The sequence below is a fragment of the Zonotrichia leucophrys genome, chromosome 3 (genome assembly GCF_028769735.1).
Source record: "Zonotrichia leucophrys gambelii isolate GWCS_2022_RI chromosome 3, RI_Zleu_2.0, whole genome shotgun sequence".
In the NCBI taxonomy this organism is placed as follows: Eukaryota; Metazoa; Chordata; class Aves; order Passeriformes; family Passerellidae; genus Zonotrichia; species Zonotrichia leucophrys.
Genome location: NC_088172.1, coordinates 80,574,474 through 80,588,150, shown reverse-complemented (window position 1 = coordinate 80,588,150; position 13,677 = coordinate 80,574,474). Strand labels below are relative to the sequence as shown.

The 13,677-nt window shown below is 41.4% G+C and overlaps 1 protein-coding gene across 3 annotated transcripts in view; it reads left to right on the top strand.

Annotated features, from left to right (window-relative positions):
• Positions 1-13,677, top strand: part of PPM1B (protein phosphatase, Mg2+/Mn2+ dependent 1B) — a 61,183-nt gene that overhangs the window by 27,971 nt on the left and 19,535 nt on the right. For all 3 annotated transcript variants that reach the window (XM_064708980.1, XM_064708979.1, XM_064708977.1), the window contains exon 3: positions 11,624-12,487. In XM_064708980.1, the coding sequence (XP_064565050.1) occupies positions 11,642-12,487 (846 nt within the window). In that variant the 5' untranslated portion in view covers positions 11,624-11,641. The remainder of the gene's footprint in view (positions 1-11,623; positions 12,488-13,677) is intronic.

The following is a 13,677-nucleotide window of genomic DNA, read 5'->3' as shown; positions in this document are numbered from 1 at the left end:
AGAAAAGCTGAATATGTAACCTGAAAACCTAAGATGAGTGACATTAAGACATTGACAAGAGTAGTCTCTTACTGAGAATGACCCTGCATACTTCTTCAGTTAAGTGCCCAGCAGTGGTGCTAATCTGTGCAAAGGGCTGCTGATAATCAGAAGTCACACTGGCACACATGGAATTCTGTGTAGCTAAGAAAAGCACTGCATGTTTTTTAAAGTTTTCATTTGGCCACAGAACTGTGTGAAGTTGATTTCTGCAACTTGAATAAAAAGGAAGCTGCAATGTAAAGGGTCTGTGACTAAAAAATACAGACGTGGGCACTGATGGTCTTGTACTAAGTGCAGTAATTAGAAAGCTAGATGCAGAGTCCACTTTCAAGATTTCTGTGAAGTTCATCTTGAATATCTGAGGTATGATCTCTAACTTTGTGGCTGTTGAGCTGCATTCCAGGAAAATAAGAAGCCTCAGTATAAAGTCTGCAATATGCCCATGGGAGACAGATGGTTGCCACATAAGCTGAGCTGAAAAATCTGTAGTTAAGTAGCATCATCCATATTTTAGTAAAGTGCAAGAAAGCAGACTATAAAATGAATCTCTGAAAGGACCACAAGCATGTTTTTCTTGTGGTAACATAGCTAGAAAGGTTATAGCCCTTAAGCTAGCTCCTAGTGCTCCTTTCCATTTGTCTTTTCTGTTGAAGGTTACAGCCCCCTTGGATCTGCTGTCTAAGCTGCTGGCTTCCAAACCCACTGCAGTCAAAGTCGCAAAGTTTCAAAATACTAAAGCTAACTTTGCACTTCTTCAGTGAAACAGTTCAAAGAGTAAGGGCAAAACCACCTCAGCCAGCAGTTCTGAAAGAAAAGAAATTGCTGGCACAATGTAGTAGTGATGAGTAGCTGAGGCAGAGCAGAAGCGTTCATGTTTTCAGGTACTGCTACTGACATTGAAAATAGGTGTGAATATAGAGCATTAAATTATGCCTGTGATTGTTTTGTGCCTCCAGACCAGTTTGAAATAGCTGAAGTTCATTCTGAAATCTTCATCTCCTTTGTAACTTGCTGGTTTAAAAGTAGTGTGGTGGGGGAATGTAGTGCTTTGTTTATCTTTGTTATTTGTTCTTTTCCCCAACTGCTGTAACCATGTTGTGCTGAATCTAATTTAAAAATTACAGTTGTAGCTCCTAGGCATGTATGCTACCTGGTAGTAGGGATGCAAAATGTTTTTCATTTCCTGGTTTAGAAGTCTCTTTGGCTTCTTTCTCGACATCCTGGCAAGAAAAGTTTTTGGTAGGAAGCTCAGTATTGGCATTTTATGTTGATACTTATTTTCTTTCTGTCAGTATATGTGGTCAGCTGACATCCTTTCTAAAGCCAACACCCATGGCCACAGATTACCTAAAACCAACCCAAATCCTCCAAATAATACCCAGGAATGTTAATAACTCTTCTTCTGTGTAGTTCATTTTAAAATGAAAATAAAATACTCAGATCTTATTCTTAGGTTGCAGTAATTTGTTTGTCAGTATTTGTGGGTACATAGAGTAGCTGTTACAGCCAGTCTCCAATAACTATTGGCCTAATATAAATTCATGAAGTGCAAGTATTTTTAAGGTCAATAAGTTAGAAGCAAGACCAAGTTTTCTGGGATCAAAAATTAAAACTATCTGCAGTGTGTGTGGACAGATGTACTGTGTAAAGTCTATATGTGCACATAACACACTAGAGAGAGACTGCAGGGTGGATGCAGAGGAGCTTTCTACCAGGACTAAACTTTGATTTTATTTTGTTTTAACTTAAACCAGAGAAGGTAGTTCCTGCACTTTCTATAAATTTTGAAATTGTTTGTCATGGATACTTTGATTATTTATTTGTCATTTACATCTTTAATATCTAGTGCAGCATTTTTTCTTTTGAAATGTCATTCTTTTTTTATAGTGGAGCACATGTGCTTTGTAACAGGAAACTCTGGCACTGTTTCTTTTCCACAGCACTGACTTATTAGAAATGACTAGCCTGTTGAGTGAATCCTTCTGAGGAAGAGACATTTTACAGTACACTTTTATGACCTAAGCCCAAAAGATTTATGTTGGACCATTCTCATATTATGAAAAGATACAGTATTGCCTTTGGGACTGTTAGCCATCAAGGTGGTATTAGTTTAGTTCTGATGTTTTTTATGAAACTGACATGCGATGGGAAAATTATTTTATAGTATCAACAAAAACTTTGATTATGGCTTTTAGACCTTTGTAATCTAATTATGTGTTGGTTGCTGTCATGGTTTAACCCTAGCCAGCAACTAAGCACTGCACAGCTGCTTGTTCACTCCACCTCCTCCCTCCCCAGTAGGATGGGAAAGAGAATCATAAAAACCAGAAAATTCATGGGTTGAGACACAGGCTTCTTAATGGGTCAGGGAAGGAAGAAAAAGAATTAAAATATGCAAAACAAGTGATTCACAATGCAATTGCTTACCATTTGCCAACCAATGTGAGCAGTAGCCCCTGGCCAGCTTTGTCCCCAGTTTACACATTGAGCACAAGGTCATAGATTTTGGAGTATCTCTGGCCACTTTGGGCCAGCTGTCATGGCTGCGTCTCCTCCCTACTACTTGTGCCACTCTGGCCTTCTCCTTTGGCAGGAAATGAGAAGCAAGAAAGTCCTTGACTAATATAAACACTACATAGCACACTGATATTTTTAGTTGTTGCTATCAACTTTATTCTCATACTATATCCAAACCAGCTCTACACCAGCTATGAGGAAGACAGTTAATTAACTCTGTCCCACCTGAAAGCAGGGCTATATCCATTTGCATGCTACCAGGTCCCACACCTTCCAATACACCCAAGTAATCACTATCACCTTTCCTGTATTTTGATATGTACCCAGAGATACCATTCCCATACTGTGTGGGCCATCCCTTCAGAATGTTTGTTGAGTTTTAGTCCATGACTTTTGGCTTTGTCTGTTGTAGTAGTCCTTCAGGGCAGGAGAGAGTGTGTGGAGTGTTGGATTGTTTTATGCTGAAGCCAGCGCTAGTTCCATCACTGCTATGAATGTCTGGTTCTGTCATCAAAATTCCATTCTTCATTAGGCTGGATAATGCTATTACAATACCCTTGATATGGCATCCAGCAACAGTTGGAAGTGATGACCTACAGTGTTTTATAGCAGACAACATAATATAGTGAAGATCATTCACTGTTCTTACCCAGAATCAAATGCCCTGGAAGTACCCATAAGACTTCCCCATCCCTCCGTGTTACCCACCAAGTGCGCCCAGTTCCTTGAGCAAATGCAGTCCTGTGGATGATTGCTGGCTCTCCTGTTCAGGTTCTTTACCTTTTTAATTCTATGGCAAAACCAGTTTACAGAAGGATTTGAACTACTTTTCCCTCTCTCAGCAACTTCTGTTATTGTATTGCCTCACACAATATTGCCATCAATGCACTAAGAGCTTTGCTTTGTTTCAGTACTGTTAATATCAGTCCATGGCTAATAGTAGGTCTGTGTTTCCACCCCTGGAATTCCAGGTGTACTGGATGGACCTGCACTCTATTGACAGTGGCTTGAGAAAACTGCACTAGCAGTATCAATTGTGGCATACTGCTTGGCTGCCTCTGACTCCAGTTTGTATTGAAGTTCCAGCAGGTCTGGCTGGACTCAGAGGTGGCATGGCTTTGGCCAGGCCATGACAGTGTACTGTTAGTCTGCACTGGCCACATGGGACTGTTAGAGGGTGAGTGATTCCTGCTGGTCACTCCTTGGCTCTCCATATGGCAAATCAACTTACAGATGGTGTCAGGGTGTCTTGGTTGGTGGGATTCCATGTCCAGTGCACCGTTATGATGGCAGCTGTTGCTCTTTGACCACACCAGAAGTGTCCTCCAGGAGATGGAGTGAGGTAGATAGCTGTTTCATTTCTACTGTCTCCAAGGCAGCTATAGCAAAAGCCCAGCAGTACCTTTTGAGTCCTTGGAAGCTCACCCTTGTGAGGCAGTCTAAGCAAAGGATGCTCTAGAGTTTCAGTGCCAGTCACAATGGAGTGCTTTTGCCACTCATTCCCTATCAGGCTCACTTTCACCTCCAACACAGTTAGCTATTGGGATTGCCCTGCCACTCCAGAAACAGAGATGGTGCCTGCCCCTGTGCAGCAGTGTTTGCTGGAGCCTTTGACTCCTGTGGCTCTGCTGTGCAAGGTCATCCAATCCACACAGTGCACTAAACCCAGCTGTTTGTTTCCTCCACCTGGCTGGAGGCAGACCTGTATCCTACTGTGGTCACACAGGGTGACCTGTGCTGTTTATGCTTACTCTCATAGTTGGGACACTGGTCCATACAGGTGGGGAATAGGATGTGTAAGCCTTCCTTGTCCACAGCCAGGATACAGGCTGTAATGAGGAAGATGCATTTTGTTTGTATTATGGGAGTTGGCCAATTTGTCCACCATTTGTCCCTCTCCATCTTTCCAGGTCATTACTGCCAATCAGTTGGTGTATGACAGTGGTGCATCCCATTCCACCGCATGGGTTGTGTACACTTGTCTTCATCTGGGTCTTTGGATAACTGCTTGTTGTTATCATCCACATCATCATAAATCCACATCACCATAAATCTCCACCAGTGTGGCTAATTGCCTCAGATACTGGATGCCTCTGTCCATGACAGTCCACTTGCCTGGGTGGCATAACATGTTCCTTGAAGGAATACCTTTCCTTCATACCTGGAGTCACTTCCAGAGGCTGAGGACTTGTGCCCCTTTTCCAGTTCATTGGTTAATGCCCACCTCTGTGGAATGGGATGCCAGCTGTTTGGCTTCTCTATCCTCTAGTTCCCGGTTACTGGGCCTGTTATTCCGGCATTGGAGCAACCAGGTGATGTGCTTGCCTGGATGGTGATTGGAATCTTTTTGCATATGTCACAGGTCACTCAAGGATAGGGATCAGATGATTAACTGTATCTTTTATTTGTTCTGCCTCTTTCCCCACCTCTTCTCATTATAGCCCTGCTGCTTCATCCCTCACTAAATGAGCTCCCCTTTGCATATCTCTCTCCTTATGTATAGCAGGGGCTGATACAGGCACAGGTTGGTGCTTTGGTTCAGCCACAGTGCCTGTCTCTGGTTTTGGAGTAGCCCCTGTGCCCATCATTTTCTCATCACATCCAGAGGCCTTTTTTTCCCTCAGGGGTACTGTACAGTCCTAAGCATGGCTCAGTAGGCCTGCGCCAGGCTGCAGCGTGTTGCTGTGGGTTTTGCATCTCTGGAATTTCCAAGGTGGCAGCGTAGTTTCTCCCAATATTTAACTAGTCTTTCCAAATTTTGCACTTGTTCAGGGCCGAAGTTCCAAAGCACTGGAGGTGACCACTGTCCTAGGCACTTGTCCATACTATCCCTCACACCCTGGCACTTACCACTATCCAGCCTCAGGGCAGATCCCTGTGGAAGGTGTTCTGGAATAATTGTTGATCCTAAAACAAGACCTTGAACACATTCAGAAGACACGGCAATAGGAATGCTGGTTTGAACATCCCAAGGACATTAAAAATTCCCAAATGCTGTTTTAATTGGCCTAGAGGAGAAAGGGAAGATTAAGGGAGGTAGATATCAGTCTCCCTCATGGATTTGGTCTCTGGGAAGAGGTAAAAGTTGTAATTATTAGTAGTTTCCTATAGATGGCTCCCAAAGTATGGAGATGTGGGCAGTGCTGAGTACAAATACCAGATCAGTTTCATGAGCGTCAATTCTGTCATATTATGAGACCATGTTACAGAGTGCAACAACATAACCTTAGCCCTGTTCCCATGGGTGACAAACAGCTCAGGGGGCAATATATACAAATAAAGTATTTTATAATTCAACATTACAAACAGGGACACCACACCAACTTGAGGAACAAATACATCACCACTGTGGCAGTGATTAATATAATGAGTACTTACAAGAAATTTCTTCTGATACGTTCTAGTCAGATTTGTCATTATCTCAACCTGTCGTGCCCTGTGTTGGGCACCAGAAATATCTGTCATGGTTTAACCCAATCCAGCAACTGTGTGCCACACAGCTGCTCACTCACTACCCTGACCCAGTCAGATGGAGGAGAGAATCAGAAGAATAAAAGTGAGAAAACTTATGGGTTCTGATAAAGACAGTTTAAAGGGACAGAAAAGGAAGAAAATCATAATAATGAAAGAATTAAAAAGAAATGAGGCACAATGCAGTTGCTTATCACTCGCTGACCAATGCCCAGCCCGTTCCCAAGTGGTGGCCCTGGCCAGCTTTCCTCTCAGTTTATATATTAAGCATGATGTCATATAGTATGGAATATCCCTTTGGCTAGTTTGGGCCAGCTGTCCTGGCTGTGTCCCTCACAACTTCTTGTGCCCCTCCCACCTCCTGGCAGAGTATGAGAGCTGTCAAATCCTTGACTTAGTATAGCTAACAGTACTTAGCAACAGCTAAAAGCCTCAGTGAGTTATCAACGTTACTCTCATACTGGATCCAAACCACAACCACAAGCCAGCTACTAGGAAGACAATTAACTCTATCCCAGCTCAAGTCAGGACAGCTCTGGCCTTTATGACAGTCGTTAAATAAATATTTCTGCTTGCTAAATATAAATCTAAATTGAGAGGAGCATGCTTTTCACTTAAAGTAGCTGCCTATTTCCCCTTTATGATATAGTACAAAATAATGAATATCTATACCTGAGCAAGAACTATTTGTCAGTTTTTAAGTAGATCTTTGGAGAAAATCTGCAGCTGGGGTTGTTTGTCTTTTAAATGCAGACGCAAGCTTGTGCATAGCTAAATTTAAGACTCTTTCCTACATGGTTGATCTAATACCGAAGCGTCTTTGCTGTGTAGCTGGGGCAGAAAGGACATTGATCATAAATTTTTCTTACATGTCAGAGGACATGACTTTTGCCTTCATTCCTCTATACCTCAAAAGGATAGATGTTTTTGGTTTCCTGAGTCTGAATTGTTACCTGTGTTGCCTGTATATGAGATAAGGACCTCAAGTAAGATTTCCCTCTGGTAGAAGACATTAGAGAAAAATACAGGTTGGAGCTTCAGAGAAATAAGCCTTGGGTTGAATTTTTGCTCTGGAATGTCAGCTTTTGTTGGAGACTTGTTGCCCTGAACTTTCTTGGAAGTGACTCCACTATTGATCTAAGAGTAGAGATGAACAGTATGCACTGGAGAGATAGTTGGAGTCTCTGCTTTGGTAGTGTATTGCTCAGATTCAACTTCTTCTTTGCCAGAGAGGGGCAAAGGCCAGTAATTTCTTCCTATAAAGTAATTTTTCCTCTGCAAAGGCATTCCAAAAGCCTTTGAGCCTTGGTGATTATTGGTCCTGCCAGGCAGTAGATTTTTTAGAAATAATCATTATTATTGCTTTCTTTTTTTTCCAACCTTTTGGTTGGAAAAAAAGGGTTGGAAAGATTGCAAGGAGAAGAGAATTCTAGGATTGGGCCTGAGTAATATATGGTATTTTAAAGAATGGTCTGTGAAGCATGGGCAAGAACTAAGGCTTTCTCCATTTTCAAGAAAATTTTGGGAATTGCAATAGACATGGTCTTCCCGATTTTGAAAGTTTCAACTAATAATTTTATGTGGGATAAATATTTTCACCCCAAGGAAATTAATGTTTTCTCAAACTAATCTGTTATTCAATTAAATTTCATACAAAAATGAGATCTTTGGAAAATAAATCTCAAGACTGAAGGGTTCTGAATTTTTGAGTTTAAGCTGATTGTACTGGTTTGCAGGTGGGTGCTTCATCTGTTCTGCTGACTGTGTTTTATCTTGAGACTAAATCTTTCCCCACAAAGATATTTAGGGCTGCTTAATGCCTGAACTCCCTCAAGAAATGTTGAGATGGTTTGACTAAGAGGAAGTACAATGAAGTCTTAGTTAAAAACGTGAGCAGTGGAAGGGTGTATGTGCTTAAAATACGTGATAGGAGTGAGTGGTTGGCTAGCCCAAGGGCAGGCTTTAGCAGCAGATGGATCCTGGTATGCTGGACCAGTGTTGTGATGTAACCACAGGTATAATCCAGTACCTGGATGTTCTGGTTTGAAAGCAAAACTAGTGAGAGACTACAAGTCAAATACAATTTATTAGGAAAAGGGAAAAAAACCCCAAAATACACGCAATAATACAAATGAAAAAAACACTGACAAAGTCAGAATACAACCTGATGCCCTGTTGGTCAGGGTGTTGGTAGCAGTGCAGTTGGATTGGTGGCTGCAGTCCTCCTGGAGTGGCAAATGTGGTTCTGTTGGAGCAGTTATCCTGTACAAAGGGTGTAGTCTTCCTCTGAATATCCAGTGGAAAAGATACCTGTTCCTCTGGGAATCCAGTGGAAAGACTGACTGTTCTGTCCCAAACCTAGGTTATATCCAGGTGGGGGTTCTTAGCTCCTCCCCCCTGGGTGGAGCTTCTCACAATTGGCTGTTATCGTTCTGTGAGTCATGTGGTGAGTCCATTAAACAGAAATGCCTCCTGGAGGGAATTATCTTTGAGTCATGGGAAAAGGCATTGATGGGCCCATTAAAAGGAGATAAGGAAGGTGGGCCCCTCCTGGTTTTCAGCAGCTCTTGAGGATGGGAATAGAATGTATCTTAATATTGTAACCTAGGACAGTGGAATAAAGTCACCTTGTCCCTCTCTGCAGCCTGGCTGATGGCTTTCGGGGAATGAGCTTTGCCAAAGAGAGCCCAGGGGTGGGTCCTGATGGAGAACCAGGACAAATGTGTTGAACAGTAGAGAGCAGTGTGTCTGAAGAGGGGAAAAATTAGCACCTGTCAGAAAAGGTGTGTCAGCATTCTGGGAGAAGTGATGGTTTTTGTCTGTTAGGAGCTCGCAAAGCGGCATTGAGAACGCAGTGTGGACTGCTCACCTCCAAAAAGGCACAGACATGGAGAAGCATTCTGTTACTGAGGGGCCAGAGCCTGTAGTGTGTGAGGAGGGGGAGATAGGAGTTTCTTCAGAGTGGAAGAGGAAAGGCCAAGCTGTCTTCCAACAAATTCTCTGAAGTTCCAACCTCACGGGAGGGATAGAGAAGGTGACGCTGTGTTCCCCCTGGAGATGTGTGGTGAAAACCTGTGAGGCAAAGGACACAAGTTGACTCCCAGACTTACTGATAGATATTCAATCTCTCCATCCTTTATTTGCAATATTAAATGGGATGTTTAGAATATTAAGATCATAATCTTGAGTAGTGTGTGGTTTTCTTATTTTCTGGTTTAAGTTGTAAAAAAGTGAACCTACTTATGAAGCAAGTAAAACTAAGGTGTGACACATGCCTTTGGTGGTTGGTTTTTTTTTAAAATTGTGTTTTGTTTTACAGATATAAAACACAACACAATACTGAGCTGACAGGCCTTTGCAATTACATAAGTTTTGATCTTCTTCCTCACTCAGTCACATTATGTCTTCCACATTTTTGATTTTAAGAATGCAATGACATAATGCAATTAAAGGAGTTTCATAGAAGGTGTGAAGTATTGGAGAGTATCTGGCATTTTGGCAGCATTTCAGTCCTGTATGACGGTTTTACTGGTAAGAATGTTTTGTGTGCTTTTAAAATAGTTTTGTATTGTGTGTAATTTGGGAATAAGTGATTGTGAGGTACAAGAATCCTTTCACAAGTCTCTGACTGATGTTAGTTGCACTATTAAACTATGTGGAACTTGTTCAGCTCTCAACTGAGAGCATTGGTTGCTGAGAACTGTTTTGTGGTGATACGTCACACTGTCTTGCTTACCCTCTGACACAGATTAATTTTGTTTGTTTTCAAAGCAAAATCAGATGTTTTGAGAGAAGGGGTTGTGCAAAGTTTTGACTATGTATTGCATTGATGGATACATTTTGTGTGTCCTTTACATTGATTCAGTGTTAACAAAACTGCTGAGCAAGCTGTTGGGATCTTCAGCACTGCATGGAGATCATTGTAGCAGAGAGGTAGTGTGAGGTTTGGTTTGTCTGTGTGTGGTCTGCTGTATACTTCATATGTGTTTAGGTGAGGGGAATGGTGGGAGTAAGGATTAATTAATCTCTTCCTGGCCTGGCAACAAATTCTTAACCTAGAATTAGGTTATCATGACTCTGTACATTCTGTAGGTGTGTACTACTGTGTCAGAGATGAGTGATTGCTCAGGATCAGTCATGGCAGAATTCTTGCCAATTCTTTTTGGATGAAATTTGCTGTAAATTTCACATTTTAGGATTTCGTAGGGTGATGACTTTTAGAATGGTTTGAAGTTGTGATATGTGAGTTTCTGAGATCTGTGGATTAAAGAATGTATTCTCTACTGACTTTGTAAAGGGCAAGGTAATTTTTCAGGTCTGTGTAGGACACTTGAGTCTAGTGCAGGAGAGGAAATCAGAAGTCTTTCAAAGTAGTCTTTCATTGTAGATTATTCACATTTTACCTGTGAGCCTGCATTCTGGAGATAGTCTCCAAATACTGAAGAACTTCTAACTTCCTATGGGTTGTTTACTTCCCTTAGCTCATATCTCTTGTAATTGAATAAAATTTGTAATTTATAAAGTTTATTAATTTAAGTTTATTGGAATAAATTCTGAACTTAAAATCCTATGTAAGCACACGAAAGTCTTTCATGGATGGCTGAGAGTTGAGGTTGTTCAGCCTGGAGAAGCCTGGGGAGATCTTATAGAGGTCTTTAAGTACCTAAAGGTAGCATACAAGAAGGCTGGAAGGGACTGTTGGCCAAGTGTAGTGATAGGAGAAGGGAAATAACTTCAAACTGTAAGAGGGTAGGTTTGGATTTGAGATAAGAAAGAAATTTTTTACTGGGAGAGTGAGACACTGGAAGATGTTGCCCAGAGAAGCTGTGGATGCCCCATCCTGGAAGTGCTCAAGGCCCGGTTGGAGGGAGCTTTGTGCAGTCTGGTCTAGTGGAAGGTGTCCCTGCCCATGGCAAGAGGGGTTGGAAGAAGATGATCTTTCAAGTTTTTTCCAGTCCAAACCGTTCTATGATTCTATAGTAAATATTGAAATGTTGTTTTATGTTGTTAATTTGTTAAAAGATGGCTGTGAGAGTTTTTCTTGTATTTGGGTGGGAATTACTGCCTTGATTCCTTCGGCAGATAGTCTGTGTTCCCCTACGGTCACTTTTGCCATGCCTTACAAGAATGAAGAGGTAGTATGGCACATGCAAAGCTAGCGAGACCAGTCCATTCTGATTTATGAACATGAATTGATTTTCTTCACACCACAGTAAAACTGCAAAGAAAGTAGGAGTTGATATAGTTGTTTTTCCATCATAAGTCTGTCTCTCCAGAGGATGACAAAATCAGCAGGGCTGCAAAGGTATGTGATCTACTCTGCCTTCGTATGGAGATTGTTTAATTATTTTGAAGTAACTCTTCAAAAAAGACAGCACCCCAACAAACAATACTAAAAATGCGTACAGAGGTTTATAAATTCACACTTCATTCATGTCATGTCTTGATTTTTTTTCTTCCAATATAGTTGTTGACTTTTGCATGCATGCATGCTTTATCACTTCTTTTATGAAGAAGAAACACCGGAAGTGGACAACAAACCTTATATGGAATGGTGGTTTTATAAATAAGACTTCTTCTCTTTGTTTTCCAGGTTCAATATTGCATAAACATGGGTGCATTTTTGGATAAACCAAAAACTGAAAAACACAATGCTCATGGTGCAGGGAATGGCTTGCGTTACGGCCTCAGCAGTATGCAGGGATGGAGAGTGGAAATGGAAGATGCTCACACAGCTGTTGTGGGTATTCCCCATGGCTTAGAGGACTGGTCCTTTTTTGCTGTCTATGATGGTCACGCAGGATCTCGTGTTGCAAATTACTGCTCCACGCACTTATTAGAACACATCACTAACAATGAAGACTTTAGGGCGACAGAAAAACCTGGATCTGCTCTTGAACCTTCAGTGGAAAATGTCAAGAGTGGAATCAGAACTGGCTTTTTGAAAATTGATGAGTATATGCGCAATTTCGCAGACCTCAGAAATGGCATGGACAGAAGTGGCTCAACAGCAGTGGGAGTTATGATTTCACCTGAGCATGTATACTTTATCAACTGTGGTGATTCACGTGCTGTTCTCTATAGGAATGGACAAGTGTGTTTTTCAACACAGGATCACAAACCTTGCAACCCGAGGGAGAAAGAGAGAATCCAGAATGCAGGAGGCAGTGTAATGATTCAGCGTGTTAACGGTTCGTTGGCGGTTTCTCGAGCTCTGGGGGACTATGACTACAAATGTGTTGACGGTAAAGGCCCCACAGAACAACTTGTGTCTCCAGAGCCTGAGGTGTGTGAAATTTTAAGGGCAGAAGAAGATGAGTTTATCATCCTGGCTTGTGATGGCATCTGGGATGTAATGAGCAATGAAGAGCTCTGTGAATATGTAAAGTCTAGACTTGAAGTATCAGATGACCTGGAAACAGTGTGCAATTGGGTAGTGGACACTTGTTTACATAAGGTATGTAAGTGTTTTCTCCAAACAGCTAAAATCATCTTCTGGTTAGATGGGTACAGTGTTAACAGCTGTTTCTGGCCTACAGTTCCCCTTCTCCAACCTCTTTTCCTCCAAGTTCTGTACCCATTTGACTGTATAGAAGAATATACAGCCTCACCGTATGTGCTTAGAAAGGTGATAGCAATTGCAAAACTAAAGGCTGGTTTTTTCCCCCAGGTAATGCTTGCATATAGTTCCAGCTCTAAACATTGATTCTAAATACAAAATTTGTAAAATTAATCTATTCTGAGCAAGATACTTTGTGAGGTTTTGTGTTCTTTGAAGATGGGCAGTGTTTGTATCCTTTGCATGAAACCAGTGTTGGCACCATCTCCTCTTCAAGGTGTTGTTTGTCTGTCACCTGTGCCCTCAGCTTGTTGTAGCTTAGATGGAGTAGCACCACCTTTGCATCTGAGCTTGCTGCCACTCCTCACATTTAGTTTGTTTGGAGCAAGTACTAGCAGTCTACATATGTTAAATAGGTACTCCATATCCAACATTCCATGAAAAGTGCAACTCCTGCTAGTACAGAGTTCCTTTGTTAGGCCACAGACTAAACATGCAATTTTGAGGAATATACTGAAATTCCCAGTTGTAACTCTGAAGGGTAAGTTGTGTGTTTTTTTCCAGAAATAGGGTTGTATTCTGGCATATACCATACAGTGTATGATTGGTTTAAATGCTGTTTAAATTGGTTTAAATTGCTTTTCTGACCAAGAACTCGACCAGCCTTGTTAAAGGATGGTCAGTCTGAGATTCTTTCAGTAAAACTGAGTGCTGGCCACATGTTTATTTTCCAAAGTCAGATCCTGGATCTCTGTAACAACCAGGCTGTGGATTATACCACGTAATACTAAGTGGTAGGTGTCCTCATATGCTTGGTACAAAAGGGAATATAGGCTAACTCCTAAGCAGTATTTCTAAAGGAATGCATTCTAATGTCAAATTCTTAATTGTTTCAGGAGAAGGATTTGTTGTGATAGATGATTAGAACTATCCAGTTGCTTGGGTTAACACAGCAACAGTATGCCGTGACTAATGGCACTTAATATTCTACACAAAAAAAGTGAAGTTGAGACTTGATTATCAAACCAACTAGTGGTTTAAATTATGATTCTACTGGATCCCCTTGTAAGAGACTTAGAATTGTGTTT